The sequence below is a fragment of the Parambassis ranga genome, chromosome 22 (genome assembly GCF_900634625.1).
Source record: "Parambassis ranga chromosome 22, fParRan2.1, whole genome shotgun sequence".
Taxonomy (NCBI): Eukaryota; Metazoa; Chordata; class Actinopteri; family Ambassidae; genus Parambassis; species Parambassis ranga.
The window spans coordinates 13,079,086-13,100,156 of record NC_041042.1 but is presented as its reverse complement, the minus strand read 5'-3'; the positions used below and the strand labels follow the sequence as shown (position 1 = coordinate 13,100,156).

Here is a 21,071-nt window from a genome sequence, read left to right as displayed (position 1 = left end):
CCAATGAACCCTGAAGGTCAATTGTGTAGTGGTGTGTATACATTTCTTTCTTTCTTTTTTTTGTATGTAAACCAAATGTAAATGATGTATTATACTGAGTGTGCCAACCCCGCTCTCTCTAAGTGCCAACGCTGTGGTCACCATCAGAAGGACCACAGGCTGAGATGGTCCCCCTTTTTAAATACAAACACACAGAGACTAAAAAAGAAAAAAGAGATAGATGATTAAGTACACACAAAGACTTTATTCTGTATTTAAGATTGAAGATTTAAAAGATAATCTGCCGTTTGTTTGTTTTGTTTTTTAAAGAAACTGTAATTAGAATTGCATGTGCTGTTTATTTTGTGTTGGAAGTGAGGGCTTGGATGTTTTCATTGAAGCAGAGCCCTGACACGAAGGGGGGGTTCAATCAGTTGGTTATTATCGATTATTGATTTACATAACTCTTGCCATATTTTTTTATGTGTTTCATGTATTTGTTTCAACCACTGTTGCCTGATCCTCATTCAAACATGACTTATGATCATTGCCGCCTTCTAAGAGAGAAACATAATGACAAGGTATCTGTTTTAAATTGAAATAAATTTGTTCCTATACTTGCTGATGCTGTGTGTGCAGAGTGTGTTTCATTAGAAGCTCAGATAACACGCGTCTTTATAACATATTTTCTACCATAAAATATAATACCATCACCAATCTTTTAGGGTTAATTATGAGCCATTGTTAACATATCACATGCTCTTCAATATTAGAATACTGTATATATATATTCTTGCTTAACATACAATGCAGACAAATGATGTGTAAGGTGCACCGTTTACAATACCCTCAATACCATGCAGTTGGAATCACATAGACCCTGTTCGTACTTGAGAAATCAATGGGGCTAGAGTGGGATTCGGGCTGTATCTGGATCATTTTTTTCTGAGTCTGAACAACGCAAATCCAGATATATCGAGGTGGATCTAGCCGGATTGGCTCGCATCTGGCTCAGGTCTGAACGCAAATTTGGCTAGCAAATCCAGCTAGTGACGTGATGCTTCTGGTGTATGGGGACAGTGTCTGGGTCGCGTACAAATTTGTGTGTAAACAACCGTCAAACTACGACTGCTTTGCCCCGAGTTTATTTTCAACAGGGCTACAAAGGAATAAATGCTTTTTGAACCGAAAAAAAACGAAAGAATGAGCGACGCATGTGCATGCGCAGACCTACCATGGCCTGAATGGACTCTGTATATTATGAGGCGCCACCTAGCAGTTTGGAGGACAACAACAAGCCAGATTGAGCATGGACACCTGTGTGTGATAGCCAGATTTAAAAAATAAAATAGGTCTGAACGTATCTAGATTTAATCCCACTCTAGCTGGATTGACTTACTCCAGTGTGAACGGGGCCTTAGAAGATAATAGCACATGATATTATTGGTCAAAGGTTTATCCATATATTGGTGCCAACATGAAATGATATCAGCAGCACATCACAGCTGATGGTGATGCAGGGGGTCACATAATTTTTTTAACTTAATTATAATAATATTTAGGTGTTTTTTCAGGGGTTGTGCAATTTGTTAATGAAATATTTTACAAGAAATGTACAATAATTTAACCAGACGTGCAGGTTATGGTTAATACTGGTGCCACAGCTCTGCAGCCCGCAGCCCCTCTGCGTGCGGCCCTGCTGTAAGCACCAGCCGGTCAGTTCATCTCTGTGTCACACGGGGCGCCCGCTCCTCCGCCGCTCGGTTTGTTTTCCGGGTGATGCTGCTCTTCTCTTCAAAGCAGAGGAAAGTCGGGGGCTCATGTGTCAACATCCAGGGTTTCCCCGGGGAGGCGTAGCAGTAACGTTATTCCAAAAAGACCTTATGTTCCTTTGAAGAGCCTTTTTTTTTCATCATCGGAAGAAGCCTTTTCTGCCTGCAGAGACCAGAAGTCGATCTTCGGCTGCCGCTGCTTTGACGTTAGCTAACATTATTATAAAGGATGACAGAGTACAAAGTGCCAATATCGTCTCCAATCATTTAATAATATCTGGGGACCTGTTAGCTTAGCCAGCTAGCTTGGTAGTTCGATTAGACCAAGGAAACACGGCGAAACACACTGCTGACATGATGTTTCCTCAATCAAGGCACTCGGTAAGTTGGCTAGTTGAACTTGTCCCGGGTGGAAACTGAGCAAGCTGAGCTAACGCTAGCTAGCAACCGACAGCTGATACAGCGCTGCTGGTTGCAGGTAGCTGTCAGCTCCCCGCACAAAGCCAGACCTTTCTCTGCATCTCCTCATCGTGTCTGCTCCGTTACGGTGTAGATTATGCATAAACGTTAACGTAGATATGATCTATAACGCTTATTTTCGAGTAAACACATGTCTCTTGTTAGCTAGCTAGAATCAAAACAGCTAATTGACTTTGTTTTTCAGTGCTATTTAGCTCCATTCTAACTTCAGAAAGCAGCAAACTACGTATACGTCTGCTTGCATGAATTCTGTGAAAAATATTTTGGACACAAAATGGAAAACATACGGTCACTGAAGGGGTCTGAATACAATTTATGGAAAAATACTGCTATTTGCTAGATTAATTAACCCATTAAGATTAGGTATGTGTGCAGCTAATGCCAGGTTGACTGTATTAGGTAGTCACAGCGAGTAATATTATTCCTTTAAAGCTTTGAAAAGCATCCTGCCACAGTGTTTGGTCAGTTGTTAGCCTAGCATTGCATTTTTGTATTATTTTAGATTCCCATCAATCTTGTGGCTGTTAAATGTCAGAAAATTGTACAAAAAAATGATAAAACAGACATTCAAATATGTCGTCTTGTCTACTGTAGGTCTGCAATGATAAGAAACACATTTTAAGTGTAGTGATTATGGCCTATCATTCACTGGCTCCAGCTTATTGTGTGTCAAAGTATGTTATGTTGATTATTCACTAAATAAGCACTGGAAAACAACAGGTTCATCTGTTGTTCATTTCTTCGGCTTTGGTTGCAGTGCTGATACGCTTATCATAGTATCAGTACCATACAAACTGCAACACGCAGAGCAGTAAATGACCCTCGTAAAAACCACAAGGAAAGGAAGTGCTGTACACAAAATAACAGAGGCACCACAACAAACACACCCACAGTGGTGCTTCATGGTCATATAAGGCTGCACGTCAGGCAGGTTTTGTTTGTAAAAAAAAAAAAAAAGCAGTGTATTATTGTTGGTTAGGTCTGACATGTGACTGCTGTTCCTCTTTCTGAAGCAAGGATCGTCTCACAGCAATGAATCGTGGTGACGTGGTGACGAGTTTCAAACTGTGAATTGAGAATGAAACTCTGCAGATAAGACACTGTTTTCCGGCTGATTGCGTTGTATCTAAAATGACAAAAAAACAAGCCAACCACAACACACAGAAATAGTTTTGAATATTTGCTTGACCGAATAACTTGCGCAACTCATTGATTTTCCTCGATCGACCGGTGACGGCTCAATGTTTTTGCACTTTACACGGTATTTGGGTGCAGAGTTTTTTCGACCTCTGTGCAACCGCCTGGTTCTATCATCTCTGTTCAATCCCGTAATCCAGCTGGAAACCTCTTGCCCTTGTGCCACTTATTTAGAGAGTAATGAGGTTTAGGGAACTAGATAAACCCTGGATTACAGCTTTGGACTGTTGGTTTAAGTGTAGTCTATGCACAACCAGACTTCTAATGCAGCCCCTAAATACCTTTCACATATGGTCAGCATAGGGACACTTAGCCTTCTGTAAACACATTTCTTCAATCAACGCACTCTGCGGTGCTTAAAACAACCGGAACTGGTGCTCCTGTATTGACAGATGTCTTGTTTTGGCTCCTTGGAGACAGCTGTGGACGTCTATCCAGCTCTTGCTGATTGTATACTATTAGTCAAACATGCTGCCTCTGTATTTTATCTCCTTTTATGCTGACAAAGGGCCTCGTTCAGGCTGACCTTCATTTTGGCTATCCTCTCAAAGGGTTAATCTCAGAGGTCGAACTGCTGTTTCTAAACAACCCCAAACACACTTTCGTTAAATACACACACTCAGCAGCAGGAAAGACACTTGTGTGCATGTAGCTTTTAAGACATTTCTGCTTCCTGTCTGTGGAATGAGAGCGTGATGTGTTGGTTAAAGCGACGTAACTTAACATGTTGTTCTGTTTCACAGGCGTCATCTCAGTCCAGTCAACCTCTCAAATTTACCACTTCTGATTCCTGTGACCGCATCAAGGATGAGTTCCAGTTCCTGCAAGCACAGTACCACAGGTCTGAACATTTTCAACAGTTTGAGCTGCCTTACCACAGATATATTTTAGTCAAATTATAAGATGTTGTATTGTTGCATACAAGTCATACTTTCTTTGAGTATTTAGCCTCTTAATAATCTAAATATGAAGCTGGTGCCAGCAGACAATCTGCTTAGCTTAGCATAAACATGACAAGCTTAGGAATAAATATACAAAACTCCACAGCTATTCCTCAACAGAGTCAATTTTTAAAGTCGTAGGAGTCAGTTTAATAAAAACCTAGAGGCACACTCGTCCCACATCTATACACTTTGGTCAAGCAGCAAATGGATCATTATACAGTTGAACTCCAACTCTGTGGGAGTTGATGATCGGCCCTCCAGGACAGATGTCATCTTCCAGGCTCTCTCTGCTATGTTTGAATTCAGCAGGCGTTTGTTTGCCATATTGTAAAAAAAGGGACCGTCTCCTCCAGTGTTGCCACCATGACCCTCCCTTAAGCCAAATAGTAGATGCAGCAAAAAGGTCCATGTTGTCAATTTTTATGAGAAAGTGCCGACTTGCATATAAAGAGAATCCCAATCAAACTGAAAACCTTCTTCTTTGTGCACAGTTTGAAGTTGGAGTGTGACAAACTTGCCTCTGAAAAGTCAGAGATGCAGCGTCACTATATCATGGTGAGTATGGCATTTACTTAATCTGATCTGCTAACCAGCATCTTTTTTAGTGTCGCAATATCACCAGGGAGGACTCGATCAGCTTCATCAGCATGAAATCTGTTTTGCTTTGTGGCTTCCTCGTGTTTCCTCACAGCACCATGAGCTGCAGATAAACAGCTCTTAAGCCAATACAGATGACATGGAAATAAAAACATCATCAGTGTGGGAAAACGTACAGAATGTGTTGCTTTATTTGATTCTATTTTTTTTATTATTATTGCAGTACTATGAAATGTCCTATGGACTGAACATTGAAATGCACAAACAGGTAACTATGGTCTCCTGTTTTTCAGCCTCCTTCTATAAACTGCACACTGGAACTTTGCTGGTTTGACCTAATTTTTTTTATCTTTTTCTTCGTAGGCTGAAATAGTGAAGAGACTGAACGGGATCTGTGCTCAGGTTCTGCCTTACCTGTCACAGGAGGTGACTACAGAGACGCCCGCATACATTCTCTGTTGTTGTTTTGAGTTCTGTTAAGTTGTGCCTGACTATTCAACCTTTTTGTTTCAGCATCAACAACAAGTCATGGGTGCCATTGAGAGAGCCAAACAGGTCACGCCTCCTGAGATGAACTCCATCATACGAGTGAGTGATGAGCGTGTATGAGCTGGCAGTTTGTTATGCTACCAGATGTTTGCTGTGGTGTACTCGAACAAGACATTGGGATAAAAAATGTATAGCAGTAAATGCCTGTAGGCATTAATTAGTTTCTATCTTCACAGCAACAGCTCCAGGTGCAGCACCTCTCCCAGCTCCAGGGCCTGGCCTTGCCTGTGGCGCCGCTGCCCCTTGGCCTCACCCCACCGACCCTGCCTGCCGTCTCCTCCAGCTCCGGCCTGCTCTCCCTCTCCTCCATCCTGGCCAACTACTCCCACGGCCAGCCCCAAGTGGTGAAGGAAGATAAGGCCAGAGAAGCCGCTGAAAGAGCACCCAGAGGAGACGACGGGGACAAGTCAGACTAGTTTGCAGTGAAGGAGGTTTGGAGTGTGATGGTATAGCGTGTCAAAAGTGTCGTAAAAGAAAGGTTAAACTGTAACTGTAAATGGAGGTAGATGTAAGTCTGGCTGCCTGTTCGCTGAGCGTCAATAATAGAGGAGTGCTGTTGAAAGGATGATGATCAGAGAACAGAGCTGAATCTTTTGGATGTGCAGAGAATGAAACTCCTGATTGGCTGACAGTGAGAGTTAAATGTTCCTATTATTTAGTGGTAGTAAAGTCGGTTCAGGCTTCTAGAACTTAATTAGACGCTTTTTTAGTGTAAGCTCAACCAAGATAAATGTTTTTCCCATTTGGAAAGAGAGCTGAGGACGAACATGGATCTGAACATAGATCTGCCTCTCAGATTTATTTTTCTTACTTCATTTTGTTATCAGATCAGTTTCCAGTGTTTGTTTCCATGCCCTCTGAAGTCCCCCTCATTGTTTCTGACTGGCTGCTGTTTGCCAGGGTTAATAAGCAGCTTTAACAACATCTCAGTTCCCTATAAACACCTTCCCTGCGCTCATGATGTACAGTAGATCCTCTGAAACCTGTCCCTTCAAACATATGATTTTTTTTTCACCATTTCATGCGTTTTCATACGACCAGTCACTGGATGCATTATCTTAGCAGTGTACCTCAGTCCCAAATGAATGGGATTTTGTTCCATTAAAAACCTGTAGTTTGTACAAATGATAAGTTAGTTTGTGCTTCGAAGGCCTAGCTGCTGCTGCTGCTATGCGCTCTACATGGGACCGACCATGACTTAAATGAGTTAAAGCTCTGAGTTTATTTTGACATGTTGTTTTCCTGAACTCAGTCAGGCTATGATTTGACCTTATGAGGTGTCTGTGTGTTAGTGTGTGTGTGTGACTGGAGAAGAAGAAAACACTTGTTAAATTTGATTTTTTTTTTCTTTAAGCACCTTTTTGTAATTTTCCGCGCCCTCTATGCTCCTCTGTCTTTTCCACATGCTGGTCCACTTTGAAACGAAACTTGAACAGCATCAGATGGCCGAGTTTGGTATTTCTGTACGTTAGCAGAGGCTTTCACTTTATTCGGACGGCTTGTTGGATTTATGTGTGGCTATGAGGGGGGAAGCTTCTCCTCCCTCCTCTTTAGTGTATCTTGCAGGTGGGTTGCTAAAGCTCTGTAAACAACAAATGCCTCGATTTGAAAGAAACATTATAATCAATTGTTGCAGCCTTGTTTTCATATTCTAGACATTTTCAAACATGAGCCTACGTACTGATACCTCTGGATAGTATGATTTTTCCACCTGTTTTTTTTTGTGTTACATTCTTGGATAGTCGTGCAGTGGAGCCTGAATTCTCAGTCATTTGGTTTAAGAGATATTTAGTAGTGTAGTTATAATAATACAATATATAACCAGATTTCATCCATTTGTTTCATTAATTGACTTTATTCTCAGGCTCTGCTTGATTAAATGTCATGAACAATGGTTGCTAAAGTAATACTATTGGAGACAGGTGTGTAGGTCTAAAAGCAGACAACGCACACAGACCTGTAGTGTGCTTTATGTGGTGATTTTTAGGGTTTTGGGTTGAGCAGCTGACTGTTCTCACACATAATTGATTGTTGGTAATGGTTGAAATGACTACAGGACTACAAACCCGGGCACGGGTGGAGTTTGTTGTTCAGGCAGCGGAGGGCAGCAGAGCCCTCTCATTGATGATTAGTGTGAAAGGCAGGTAGAAAACTAGTGTGGTGACATTGTTCTTGATTTCCTGACCGTGGGTCTTGTTAAATGCGAGTGCTTTCCAGAGCTTTGACAACCTACCTTTTGATGTCTGAGAATGGAGATTCAACTTTTTCCTCTTCATTTTAATTTGAAAGGCACTTAAGTTGTGACTCTTTTGTTTTTCCTCTCCCTGTCTGTACTGGCGTCAGGGAGCTGAAGAGTTTCCCTCCCTGGAGAATTTGACTTTAATATATTGAGCGCAAGATCAGATCAGTTAGTCGTTTGCACTCTTTATACTGATGTCACAGTCTCTGTAGTAAAACCTCCTTTGGCAAAACTCAGACATGTGAATGGTAAGTGTGTTTGTTTTGCTGTGAAGGGCCAATTTGTATACATATAAATATATCAATATACATATTTTTTAAAGCATTTTTGTATGTTTCAAAGCTGCTTTTTAATGTGTGTGTAACTTGGAAGACTTTGGTGTTTTGTGTGTGTGTGCATTACAAGCCTACAGTAAGAGAGGCACAATGTTGTGTACCATGTCATTTTTCCTGTTTCTTCTCCTCCCACCCATTCTCTCAGTAGGCTGTAACACTTAACTGTGTTCTTTAGGTTTGTAAATGTTTTATCCTTTTTTTTTGTGCGGACAAAAAAAAAACAGTTAAATGTGTTTATGAACACAGTCTCTATTTAAAATATCTTGGGCAAAAAAAACTACAAAAAAAAACAGATGTAAACAAGCAAGTGTGTATTCTAATGAAAATGAATCAACCTTTTAGCAGTAAGGAAGCTTCAATGGTGCCTTACAAATAAAAGATGTGATTGAGAGTGGTCATTTTTGTTTGATTAGTCAGAAAAAAAAAACAATCTGAAGGACAAAAAAATGTAACTTTAAAGGACAGACTTATGAAAAGTAACTTGTGAGCCTGATTTAAAACATTTAGTTCACGGTGTGATTGTGAACTCTGGTATGAGGTTTGCCACATGTTGTCATTTTAAGGGAGTCAGTGTGTGTACGATTCTCTTTGCATGAGTAACAATTCACAGAATGAGTCAATACATAACTGTGCTTAAAATCAACAGTATGCCCAGCAGACAAACGCTCAGAGACCCATTAAAAATTAACGCTGTACCTCCTCAACAATTGACAGTGAACAGGTAACATGGATACCAAAGGTAACAGTGGTGGAAAGTAACTAAGTATTTGTACTTAAGTCATTTAAAAATAATAGTGCATACTTTATACTTTTACTCCATTACATTTTGCAGCTATTACCTGTACTTTCTACTCTACTACAGTTCTACAATGTTTGTAGTTACTTCAATTTTATGAACACAGTGCTGGACTGATGCGAGGTCAGACTCTGCATGGAGGTGGTGTCACGCTGCAGCTGTGTTTCTATAATGAGCCTCAGTCATGATGCCGGTGCTCTGGCTCAGTTAGCTAACTAGTTAGCTACTGTCTGCTAACACAGGTCCATCCATTAATGTCCGATTAACATGAATAATACCATCAATCTACAGCAGGAATACTTACACAGTAAAAATGGTGAATGCCTGTTTTTTTTATTAGCAGCCTCTCCGTTCACTTGATGCCCACAGCCTGCCTCATGACACACAGACATGTCCATAGCTGCTTCTGGTACTGAAAATGTAAATTAACTACACATTGTCCATTTTGATTTTAATTTTTAAGATCCATCCATCCATCCATCTTCTACCGCTTATCCGGGGCCGGGTCGCGGGGGCAGCAGTCTATGGACCCTCCATGGACCGCCACCTTACTGTGGTGGAGGGGTTTGAGTGCCCAGATGATCCTAGGAGCTATGTTGTCGGGGGCTTAATGCCCCCAGCAGGGTCTCCCAAGGCAAACAGGTCCTGGGTGATGGGCCAGACTAAGAGAGAATGCGAGCGCCTGGTGGCCGGGCCTTTCCCCACGGGGCCCGGCCGGGCTTAGCCCGAAGGAGCGACGTGGGGCCGACCTCCCATGGGCCCACCACCGGTGGGAGGAACCGTAAGGGGCCGGTGCAGAGTGGATTGAATTTTTAAGATAATTTCTTTGATTATTTTAACCTGTTCAGATATGGCTTGCAATGGAAATCAATAGTATGTATTTGGTGCGTGAGTACTTTTACTTTTAATACTTTTAAAAGTAAGTACTTAAGACTTTTATTTAAGTAGCAGTAATTGTACTTTTACTTAAGTACCAAGCTTCATTACGTCCTCCACTGCAGGTAACAGTAACAGTGCATAAGAAGATAAGAAGGTTCAATTCCACCTTGGGCTGTTCTGTGTTCTCTGGCTTGTTAAGTTACGATGATACAGTGGCGTCTATAGGTGTGTGGACCACAGACCATCCAGAGGGCAAAAGGCAGCATACACTCTAGACAGGTCGCCAGTGCATTGCATTGCTAACAGACAACCAGTAACTCACATCTTCAGCCTAACATGGTGGGAGGAACCCAGGTGGGAACTGTTCTGTGCTCTCCGATCATACAGAACTTGAGATGTTTCTAAAGCAAAATTCCTTCTGTTACGAGCTTTAGAAATTAGTCACGGTTCCTTCCCCCTTTTTTTACCGTGTGATAAAACATCCTGACGTGGCTCAACATTTCTCTGGCAGCGAGGAATCCCACAGCCAGTCTGCAGCAGGTTCAGACACGAACCCTGCGTCACTGTGTTGTACACAGCTTGCAAAAGAACACAACAGAGAGGAGCTCAATGAAAACAAAAATGTAAAGCCCCCCCACATACATTCTTTTCTTCTTCTTCTTCTTCTTAAAATAAGCACACGCCGACACTCTGATACACTAATATTTATAGAAAAAAAATTGCACACAACAATATAAAGGAAAGAACTGATTACATTATGTACAATTTCACAATGTGCATGTTTTTATAAAGAGGGAAGGAAGAGGTCCATGAAGGTGTATTTACTTTGTGTCAGATTTGAAATTGTGGTTCAAAAAGGGGAACAAGGAAAAGGCCTCAGTAACACCTCCCTTTGTCCTTGTATGTTCCTCTATTAAAAAAATAATAGTGATGCATTTATAAAAAGTTACATAGTTCTGGATATTGGATAGTTATAAACAAAGTTTTTAAAAGAATGTTAGCGCTATACATTATTATGGATGTGTAGGTGACTATATGTCAGTGGAAGCAGTCCATTGTTACACAAAAAAATAAAACGTAAAATATGGAGACGTCTTCAAAGGGAAAACAGTGTCAGTGATACAATCCAGTGTAGATAAAATAACAACACTCTTATCTGACTGTAACGAAATGAAAACCTTTCAGCCTTCAGTTTTGTCATTCAAGGGCAGAAAAGTGTTAAAAAGTTTGCACAAAACACACTCTTAAAACTGACACACTTTTTGGTGGAGCTTCTGTTTCGACAGTCCAAGTTTATGTAGCTGTAAAATACTTTGGAAGTTGTCTCAGCGAAGACACACATCCTTTGGTAACGGCGTTGTTAAAGGATCAGGCCAATAAGAGGAGCAAGGAGTTCATACAGGTCCTGAACAGTTGTAGTGGTTTCGTTGCTGCTGGTCCGAAGGCTGCGGGTTCGGTTTCCGTTCGAGGTGCTCGGTTTCTGTAGTTTCTGTTTCCGTGCATAGTGGAGGCCGCTGCTTAAAAAAGTCTGACACATATCGAACCTGAGTGAAAGCAGAACAAGAATGTGGAATCGGAGCGAGGCTTTAAGTGACATTTAAAACAGATAATACTTAAAAACTTACAGTGAGCACAGCAATCAGGGCTCCCTGCAGAAGTCCAACCAGGACGTCACTCCAGTGGTGTTTGAAGTCGGAAACTCGTGTGTAGCCCACATAAAACGCGAATGCCACCAGGAAGAACTGGATGGTGGGTCGGACCAGTCTGGTCCACTTCCCCTGCATTCTGGCCTGGACGTAGAGCTGCAGATTACATCGAAAGATTTTTATAAGAGAGCTGTAGTGAGAGGTTTTTTTTAGCAACTCATATTTCACTCTTAAAAAAAACATGTATTATACCATTAAATCTGTCACCTTCCGGCCATTGTTCAGTGTGTAGTGTTACAACAATGGTGTTTTTAAACTCGGGGCTGTGCGTCTGTGTCGTTCACTTTCTTTTGTTTTGATTTAAATGAGTGTGTTTTTAGTAAATACGCGTGCAAACGTGTCACGCAACAAAGACACACTCACCGATAGAAACAGCATGCAGTACATCCCGAAGGACGAGTGGCCAGAGTAAAACGATAACCTGAGGAGCAGGAGAGGGGTTTTTTTTTAAATAAATGCGACAAATACACAAAAATGTTTTGTAACATTAAACCATCGGCGTTATCAGTCAGCCCACCTGGACTCGGTCACGTTGCGTGGGTTGCCGGTACAGTTGATCTGCACCATGTATCCGTTACATGTGACTGGGGAGCACACGGACAGGAAGTTGGGACGGGGGCGACCTATGGTGAACTTTGCCAGGTCGGTCAGGGACTGACTGACAGCTGCTCCAAACAGGTAGGTGCCCACAATTTTGTAGAGAGCCGAGAGGTACTGGTTGAACTGGGAGTTGGAGTGTAGCCGTTTGGTGTACACCAGGTAGGCCTCTCCTGTAGTGATCTGTGGAGTGAAGGGGAAATAATACAACCAGGAAAATACAGCATTTACTCATAGACTTAAAGAGAGGAGACACTGGGACTCACAATGACTATGGAGCAGGTGATGGTGACAGCAGCCATGGTTCCATGGGAAATGGTGTCTCTCCTGTAGGGATAGCTGATGCTCCTGTCATCGCAGTAGATTCCTCTCTGGTAAGGAGTAAACTTCAGCGTAAGGATGGCTGAGGGCAGAGCCGCTGGTGGGACGAAGAGATGACAGTCAGACCTTCATTTTTGGCTCATTGTTTACTACAATATGCTTATTTAAACAGCACAATGTGGCTAGAAGCAGGAAGAAATCAAACACGTCTTTTTAACAGTTATAAGTTAAACTTACTGTTTTCTACACAGATCAACCAAAACCTCACTTCATTTTAATCATACAACTGCTGGCCACACGTAGCTATAAAATTCTTCAGGTTAACACAGCAAATAAGAGGAAATGACACTAATAATATGCATCTTTGCACAAACAGCACTAAAGGAGCACTACAGTGCTAAGCAGGAGGTCCATCCTGAAAGCAGCTCTGGGGGGTGACCAGTGAACCACGGCACAATGAACTACAGCTCAGGAAACAGCTAAGAACACACTGATGGACTCCTTTTTTAGGCTGCAGACAGAAGACCCAGCTCTGCCTGGAGAATGAATTTGTCATCAGAGGCAAAAAACCTCATCTTCACAGGTCACAAACGCCTGTCACCATGGAAACAAGCAGGAACCCAACCACGGTGACCTTTGACATGAGGGCAGTGTTTACACTGCAGAGGGCCTGGGAGCTCAGGGCCGCCCGTGGACACACACACACTTACACACCTGCAAACAGCCTCATACTACATACTACACACACTCCTAAAAACATGCAGAAGAAATGTATTCACAGGGTTGTACTGAGAGCTGGGTTGTGTCTGTGCTTTTGTGCAGGACAGACAGAAAACTTTAACAGTTTGTCTCTGTGCAAACAAAAGAGACGGAGCGCTGCAGCAGCAAGCGGACGTAAAGCTGTCTCCTAAATCTGAGCAGGACAATAGTCTAATCTACAGGGCTAATGTCAGACACTTTCTACAATATGACCTTCCTGTTTTCAAGAACTTCCTGCTGAACTGCTGAAGCTAATAACAGCAAGGAATGGATGGAGTTTGTTTTCTCAAGCCGGAGAAAGTATATTTATTGGTTAATGCCATAAGAGCCGCTCTAAACTAACAGATTGCTTCCTTCCTCTAGAGAGTGTGCGCGTCACTCTGACAGGCAGCACTAAATGAAACCACATGAAGACAAACACAAGGAAGAAAAACATCTTCATCAATCCAGACGGGTCATTTTGGCACGATGATGTCGTGTGAACATAATGTAGACGTCTGCTGGTCAAGAGTGTGAATTAAGTCTGAGGTCACAGAGGCAGCTTCCAGGTGTGAGTTTTGGGAACAGTTTAAAAACAGAATGGTAATTAAGCGCTTAATTTGTGTGGAGGGAAAAAAAATGCTGTCTTCATGTATGCGTGTTCACGAGACTGACACTTACCACTAATTAGAATAAAATGGTTTGTGCACACAGGTGAGCAATTAGCACAAATTTAAATGTCAAACATCCTTAAAAATCTTTTTTTTGTCTAAGATTATCAAGCACGCATCCCTGCTGCAGTGTAGAGGCCTGACACCGACCTATCATCATGGCAGAAAGGACTCATAATAATATCTGCAGAAAAAAGTAAGGTAATCAAGTCAAACTGATCTTTGATTATTTTGTATTGCTTAATTTTTTCTGCACAGGGTTAAAATAAACTCCCTCTGACGAGGTCAACGTGCTAGTAGCTAGCTTCTGCCATCTTGTTCTGTCGGGTGGTAGTATTACCACCAGCTCCTATGACCAAAGTGAGTGGTGTTTATATGTCACCGTTCATTTTACATAGATGTAATTTTCTTTTTTGTTATTTATATTATATGGATTCTGTCCAGTGACGGCTAGTGGGGCCAAGCCCTCCCTACATTATGCAATAAATTGAGACAATTATTGTCTAAATAACATACACAAGATTGTTATACGTTTAGGTTTTACTAAGACTAAATGCTAAAGTGGTAACAGCAGAAAATAGTTAAAAGAATAACACAGGAGATCTGTAATGGGCGCATCAAATCTGCTCTTACCGGTACTTTTCCGGGTGTAAATGATTGACAGGTATCATGTCCCGCCCTCACCTTTTACTGACAGTTTGGGCGAACTTCATTTAACCCACAGGCCGATCGGTTCTGACCAATCAGCACCAGGCTGGCGCCGGGTAAATGATGAATGACAGGTGTCGTTTCACGCCCCCGTGATTTATTCATTTGGCCTAACACCAAAGAAGAAGTAAAACACAAAGAAGAAGAAAAAAACACGAAGAAGAAGAAGAAGAAAAATGGCGGACGTTAACATGAATGAGGTGGATCATATCAATAATCCGTTTTCTTCAATGTCCTATGAGGAAAAATTAGAAAAGTTTTCCACAAAGTAAAATGGGACAGGACAGACTAAACGCCCTGGCTATATGCTCTCTATAGAGCGGGAATTCATCAGAAAACACCAGACTTTAATGACATGGTCATTAACAGCTCTGTCTCCAAGAAAGGCCGCCGGAGTGAGCTTCTTCTTAAGTAAGGTAGGCCCCAGTTTATAAACTGTTTAAAGGACAGCAGCCATGCTGTCTGGCCTCTGTAATGCCAGTTGTGCTGTTGTTCATTGTTTTATTCATGGTTCAGTGTAGCTACATAAGAGTTCAAATCCATCGTCATGAATGTCATCAAGTCATTTTACCAGTGAAAATCTGTCAAACAAGTGTGTGTGTGTGTGCATGCATGCGGTATAAATATATATAAAGAGAGAGTGAGTGAATGCGAACGTTACTTTTACTTTAACTAGCTATTCTATGGCTAATGGCTAATTTATTTATTAGGCCACCTAATCAATTTCACCACCAGCTGCCACTGACTATCCTAGTTTTCCGTTGCAGTCTTTGATATGTCTAAACCTGCTCACGGTCTCTTTAAGCAGCTATCAGTCTGCCACACCCTCCTAATACATGTCACCACTTAACAGTGGAGTAGTCTTTGGGGAGACCTAAATGGTCTCTAAAGTCTGATTTGTCACCAGCTAATGATCTTTGATGAGGAGCAGTTTCCTCATTGAAGAGAAGGAGGCCCTCCCTTTAGCTCTTCACATCTCGTAGTTCATTATTCCAGCAGGTCAAGCGTGCTCTCAGCTTCTCTTTGAAGTGAGGCCCGGCCAGTGTTTATTCTGCAGGGTGCAAGTATAATGTTTAGATAAGAGCCTGCTTGTTTGACACAAGCCTCCAGTGGCTATGCGAGCGAGGGGACGTGAATGGACAGTGTTGGGCCATGGCCTTCAAAACAAGTGCGGTGAAGACTAACCAGTGCTTAGCCGAGTGAGGAAGTCGGTCCCCCTTTGTATCGAGCTTCTCCCCTCGAGAGTCTGCGTTTGAGCCAAGCCCACAGAGAGATTCTATTATCTGAGCAGGACTGTTTTTTATCTGCTGTATTATTACAGAAGGCCTGGTATGTTTTTATAGGCCTGTGTTGGTGGGGTGACTCAGTCGAGCTCAAAAATCTCTGACTAAACTGTTTATGAGAAACTAGTTCCTTTAGGAAGTCAAGCTTAGAGTGAAAGTGGTGGCCTTTACTTTTGAGGAAGGTATACTAATTAATGATTTCGGTTTTTGAAGATGATCATTTGTCCTTCCTTATTACCTTATCTCCTTTCTTTCTCAGATCCTTCCTTTCCTTCTGTAACTAATATAACCTTAAATTCTCCAAACTTCAGATTTTCCATATTTTGTGAAGTTGATCATTCAGCTGTGATACCCAGTCCTTCTAGAAGCTGGTAACAATATACTTTTACTAAGTATAACTGTCTGTAACAATACTATATACATACATACATACACTATAAATGGCTACATCAGCTTGTTTCATCCTGCTGTGACATTTTACACGTAGCTTTTGAGTTTCCATTCCTCCATTGACCTTTACAGCTGCAAACAATGTAATAATGGGATTCAATCTCTGTTCACACAAACATACACACACAGTTTCTGCTGACTTTGTGTCTCCAGTAACAAAACGTCCACAGGAGAGATAAAAAAGGAAGAAGAGAAAGTATTGTTTTAAGCTTTCATAATCTCTTTTGGCAAGAGTACATCCCTGATTCCACTTTGAGAAAATAAACATGGTGGAATTTGGGATCAGACGCAAGTACAACTTCCCCTTGACCTCTGAACCCTGCAGGACGGGGAGGAGAAGTGTTCCTGTTATTCAGATCTCAAGAAAATCGGTCAAGCTCATTGTGAGACATTGACAAACCCATAAATAGGTGAACGCCGATGTGAACATTTGTCTGAGGTCTGCATGTCAGCAGAGGACTGTGAGCTCTGCTGGGCGATCTCACAGTTTGTTAGCTGACAAGGATTCGCGACTGGTGTTTCACATCACACTGAAGTGGCCCAAAAACTAATATTTAGACATGTGAAGATCCATTCTTTGTTTATTTTGGCACTTTTTTAAAATCCTCATTGCTCTGTGTGTGTGTGTTTTCAATGCTACATTCTTGAGATATTACTCCAACATGGAGAACAGATTGAAATCAGGAGTGTTGTTCATTGCTCTGATTTTTCTTGCAGAGATTATGTCCAAAAAGGTCATCATCATATCAAAGTTTCTTGGCTGGTTATTCTGCATTTAAATCCAGGAAAACCGTTGTTCCAAGGAAAGTGCATCACTTCCTGTGAGGCTGGGGATTTTTCCAGGAAAAAATCCTACATCGCACTGCATGACACACAACATTTTCTTACAAAGGAAAACAGAAAATTCATCACCTAGCAGCACTAAAACTCTTTTTAAAAAAAAACAAAAAAAAAAACAACACTTCCCCTGTCTTCAGTCTTTGTGCTAAGCTAAGCTTAACTGGTTGCGGACTATAGACGTAAGAGTTGTTTATGTTTTTTCCCCATCAAGTTAAAATGTTGCTGGGGACACTAGTGAGGCACACTTAGTTTTTACATTTTCTTTGATTAAAAGTTCACCCACAGGACACTGCAGTCAAGTTATCAATAACTGGATTGGTTGTAGCTCTTATCTTACCGATGTGTTGACGTTGACCTTTAATTATTCACAAAAAAAATACAGAAATAAGTCTTCCCCTCTCACTTGTAACCACCACCAATACTGACTCAAACCTATGAAACCACAGTGCACAACACACTGAAGTGCACATGCATAGCCTGTGCATGTGTGTGTTATGTTAACACACACATGCACACTCTCTCTCTTCCATTTTCTGTTCCCACAGGAATGTTAGGGAGCAGAAGTCAACACTCACCACTTGACTCTGACACGTATTTGGCAGAAGCTACTCAGCATGAGTGTGTGTGTGTCTTTTAACATGACAACAAATTGTTAGAATGGCACATGAATAACATTTAGCAGGGACGAACGACAACAGCTGTTGTCAGTCAGTGTCTGCGTCGCATCTTTGCGACAAAAATACACAGTTTCTTTTCCTTATTGTTGGAGCTCGTCAACACAAAACATTAATATTTACTTTAATCTTCTATCATGAGAGATGTTATATACCTATTGCATCCAGATATGGTACCATATTTACATGTTTTACATGAAATCTATCTCTATGTTTTTTGGCAGATTTCCTACTTGAAGCATTTGCAGCCTGTTCCTTGTGATGTGTACATATCAAAGTGTCCAACATCATGATTCTTTTCATCATAATTCCCATTTTTTTTTAATCTGCTAAACAGACCAGATAAAACATAGAGAAGTCAAATACAGTAGAGATGGAGAAACTATGCAGCTGGAAAACCTCTCAATGGTGTTTCTTAACTCACAGCTTAAAACTGATCTAAACATTACAGCAGCGTTTAAAAGCTCTGTGAGGTAAACACGAGGTGACACCATAGACAGTTATCAGAAGACCTTAGTCTGAGATGTGACTGAGATGTGACACAATCAGTATATATATATGTTATGATGATATGTGAATTAACTAAAGCAAGATTCAAATGAGACAAAAGAGACCCAGTAATATCTGTGAAATCTGTGAGTGTTGTTGTGTGTGTGTGTCTGCAATCTGTTCCTATGTACACTTGTATGCATCTGCTGTGTGCAGTAGTGACAGATAATGGCAGGATGGAGGTCTGACTGCAGAGAGGAAGAGGGAGGAATAAAACACAGGGCTAATCAGTTACAACCAGGATATTCAGCGCATTCCTGCCATATCACACACACACACCTCCTACAGACTTTTGGAACAGTAAATTAGGTGTGATCCTGCAGGAGGTTAATGCTTCATGGGAGACAGCATCATTAAAAACAACAAAGGAGATAAAAATATTGACTAGAGATAAAGTTTTGTTTGTCACCCACACACAAGCAATACATTCATATAAAGTTATTTGTCTGTGTTTAAAATAAACTGAATATGTTTGGGGTTGATTGAGAACTATAACTTTGCTACAAGCCTTAAACTAGTTAAGCTTGTGTTGCTTTGATTTAAGTGTTTTATGAGCCGTCACATCACTTTCATTTTGACATTTTCAATAGATAATAAGTCAGCTGTATTTTCCTCTCTATCATAACAAACAGGCTAAAATCTTATCTAGCCCAAGCAACAATATAAAACCTCGAAAGATTTCCGATTTTCTACAGTTTCAGAAGAAAAAGTACCACAATATGTTATTTAAGAAGCCACTACCATCTGGTCTATGACTGGTTTGATTACTTAGAATTGCTCAAAAAAGACAGGTTTACAGGAAACTTTCAGGTTTCATGATGAGTCTTGCAGTGATGACTCCAGAATACTGTGACACAAATGTAATCATCCAATATGCATAGCGAGGATGTACATAGAGAAAGTCATAGAAATGACTCCCAGAAGTGAAAACAGCTTCACTTTCACACCCATCAATGATTAGTCAGCCAAAGAAATTGGCAACCTAGAGTAAAAACAATATTTCATCTCTGATTTCTCAACTCTCATGTTGAATCAGCGCTTCAGTTTGAGAGTTCTTTTTACATGTTTGCATCCATCATCAGAGGAAGGATGACTCTCCTGGCCAACAATGACCCCGCAAAAAGCTGAACATGCAGGGCACTGACACACACATATGAATCTTGTGTATAGGATGGTCATTATCATTCCTCCCTGTCAGCTAGCAGATGGGTCCACAACTGGATGCACACATTCAAAGAAGAAAAAACACACACACACCGACAGGTATGCGCTCCATAATTCACTCCAGAAAAAGTGAGGATTCAACATCGCTGCTGCTTCTTTCAAACCGTCAGTGTCAGACATGTGAGAAGATGTGACACAAACACCTGAAAGATTCTGTTAATGGCTTTGTATGGTTGTGCAAAGCAAGTCGCAACAAGCCGTTTTGTTCCTTGAACAGGTCTCAAACATAACATACTAAAGGAGCCCAACACCTCAACACACACACACACCTGGACCACAGTTTCCAAAACAGGATTTTAGGTGTCAGACAGAGATTCATTGCCATCGATCTTTGCTCTTCCTCCTGACTCTGAGTTTTTTTTTACAGAAAAGGCCACAGGGTGCTGGTGGAAAAATCTGCACAAAAGTCTGAATGATGTTTTTGACACACACACACAGGCAGGAAGTGAGATTACTGACAGGCGTCAGTCTCAGCCTCTGCTGTCAAAACATGCAAGGACTCAGATAAGAGCATGTGTCCCCGTGTTAACCTATAGGATTTTAGTGAAAGATATCACTGCAGGGACACAAGCTGCAGCAGTTTTACTCAGTGTTGGGAAAACTTCTGTTTGGCTTGTTTGAACAAGATAGAGATGACTTACAATGTTTGACTGCACATATCAAATATCTGCCAGGCGTCATGTTCTTTCCTTCTTTTTGCAATTGGAACACAAAAGCACTTCATCTAATCTAGTAGAGACCCATGAAGCAACATGTGGATTATCTGTTATAGATCCATAAATCTGATCCATTGAGCAATCCCGTGCGTCACTGCGCAAACGAGTCCATAAAGGTTTTTTTTTTTAGAAACACATTAGGGAGTTATTTAAAGTCGTAATTCGCCGTAAAGCTACAGTCTGACACTTATCTTATGTTCAGCCATGTTGTCAGGTGAACGTGGAGGAGGAGGAGGAGGAGGGGAGAACAAGGTACTCACCAACAAAGACACTAAGAATATCCACCACGATCAGAATCAGCTTCTTCCCAAGATCTGCCATGTTTCCACCGACGTTGTATCACACGAGCTTTTTTTTAAAAAAAAGGAGGCGGCAGAGCCGGAGTCTGAGAACCACCTGGTGTAACTTTGTAAGAAGTACTATCAGGACAAATAGACCTACTGGCTCTTCCGGCTCCGCTGCTCTGCACACCTGAAAGCCTGCCTGCCTGTCTGTCTGTACGTACACTGCACTGTCCCAGGTGAGCAGCAGAGGACGCGGTCCTGCCTTTTTACGCACGGAGGAGGCGCGTCTGTGTGAGAGCGCAAAAAATCTGGCTGGTTCAGTTTCCTGACAGTCTTCCCCCGAATGAAGGAAACATGCCAAAACTTTCTCTTGATTCTTCCTCTTCCTCCGGGTGGATTTGATTTTTGGATATAGTGTTGGATAAACACGGACTTTCTCCAGTTAAACTGTCCACTCACACGGTGTCCTGCATTTACTCAGCCGATGTTTGTGGTGGAAGAAAAATCCACATCTTTTTACTGAAATAAAAGTACTCTCTGTGA

The 21,071-nt window shown here is 41.5% G+C and overlaps 2 protein-coding genes across 2 annotated transcripts; one reads left to right on the top strand and one right to left on the bottom strand.

The window, feature by feature from the left end:
* Positions 1-1,731: 1,731 nt before the first annotated feature.
* On the top strand, positions 1,732-8,488 carry LOC114427932 (amino-terminal enhancer of split-like). Its single transcript, XM_028396178.1, has 7 exons — positions 1,732-2,132; positions 4,172-4,269; positions 4,864-4,927; positions 5,193-5,237; positions 5,333-5,395; positions 5,483-5,557; positions 5,695-8,488. Exons 1-7 carry the CDS (start codon positions 2,106-2,108, stop codon positions 5,932-5,934), a joined length of 612 nt encoding a protein of 203 aa, XP_028251979.1. The 5' UTR covers positions 1,732-2,105; the 3' UTR covers positions 5,935-8,488.
* Positions 8,489-10,453: 1,965 nt separating this feature from the next.
* On the bottom strand, positions 10,454-20,786 carry plpp2a (phospholipid phosphatase 2a). The gene is made up of 6 exons (XM_028396214.1): positions 20,505-20,786; positions 12,337-12,488; positions 11,991-12,253; positions 11,837-11,894; positions 11,393-11,569; positions 10,454-11,311 (listed from the first exon to the last, which is right to left on the bottom strand). Exons 1-6 carry the CDS (start codon positions 20,563-20,565, stop codon positions 11,162-11,164), a joined length of 861 nt encoding a protein of 286 aa, XP_028252015.1. The 5' UTR covers positions 20,566-20,786; the 3' UTR covers positions 10,454-11,161.
* Between the last annotated feature and the right edge of the window lie 285 nt (positions 20,787-21,071).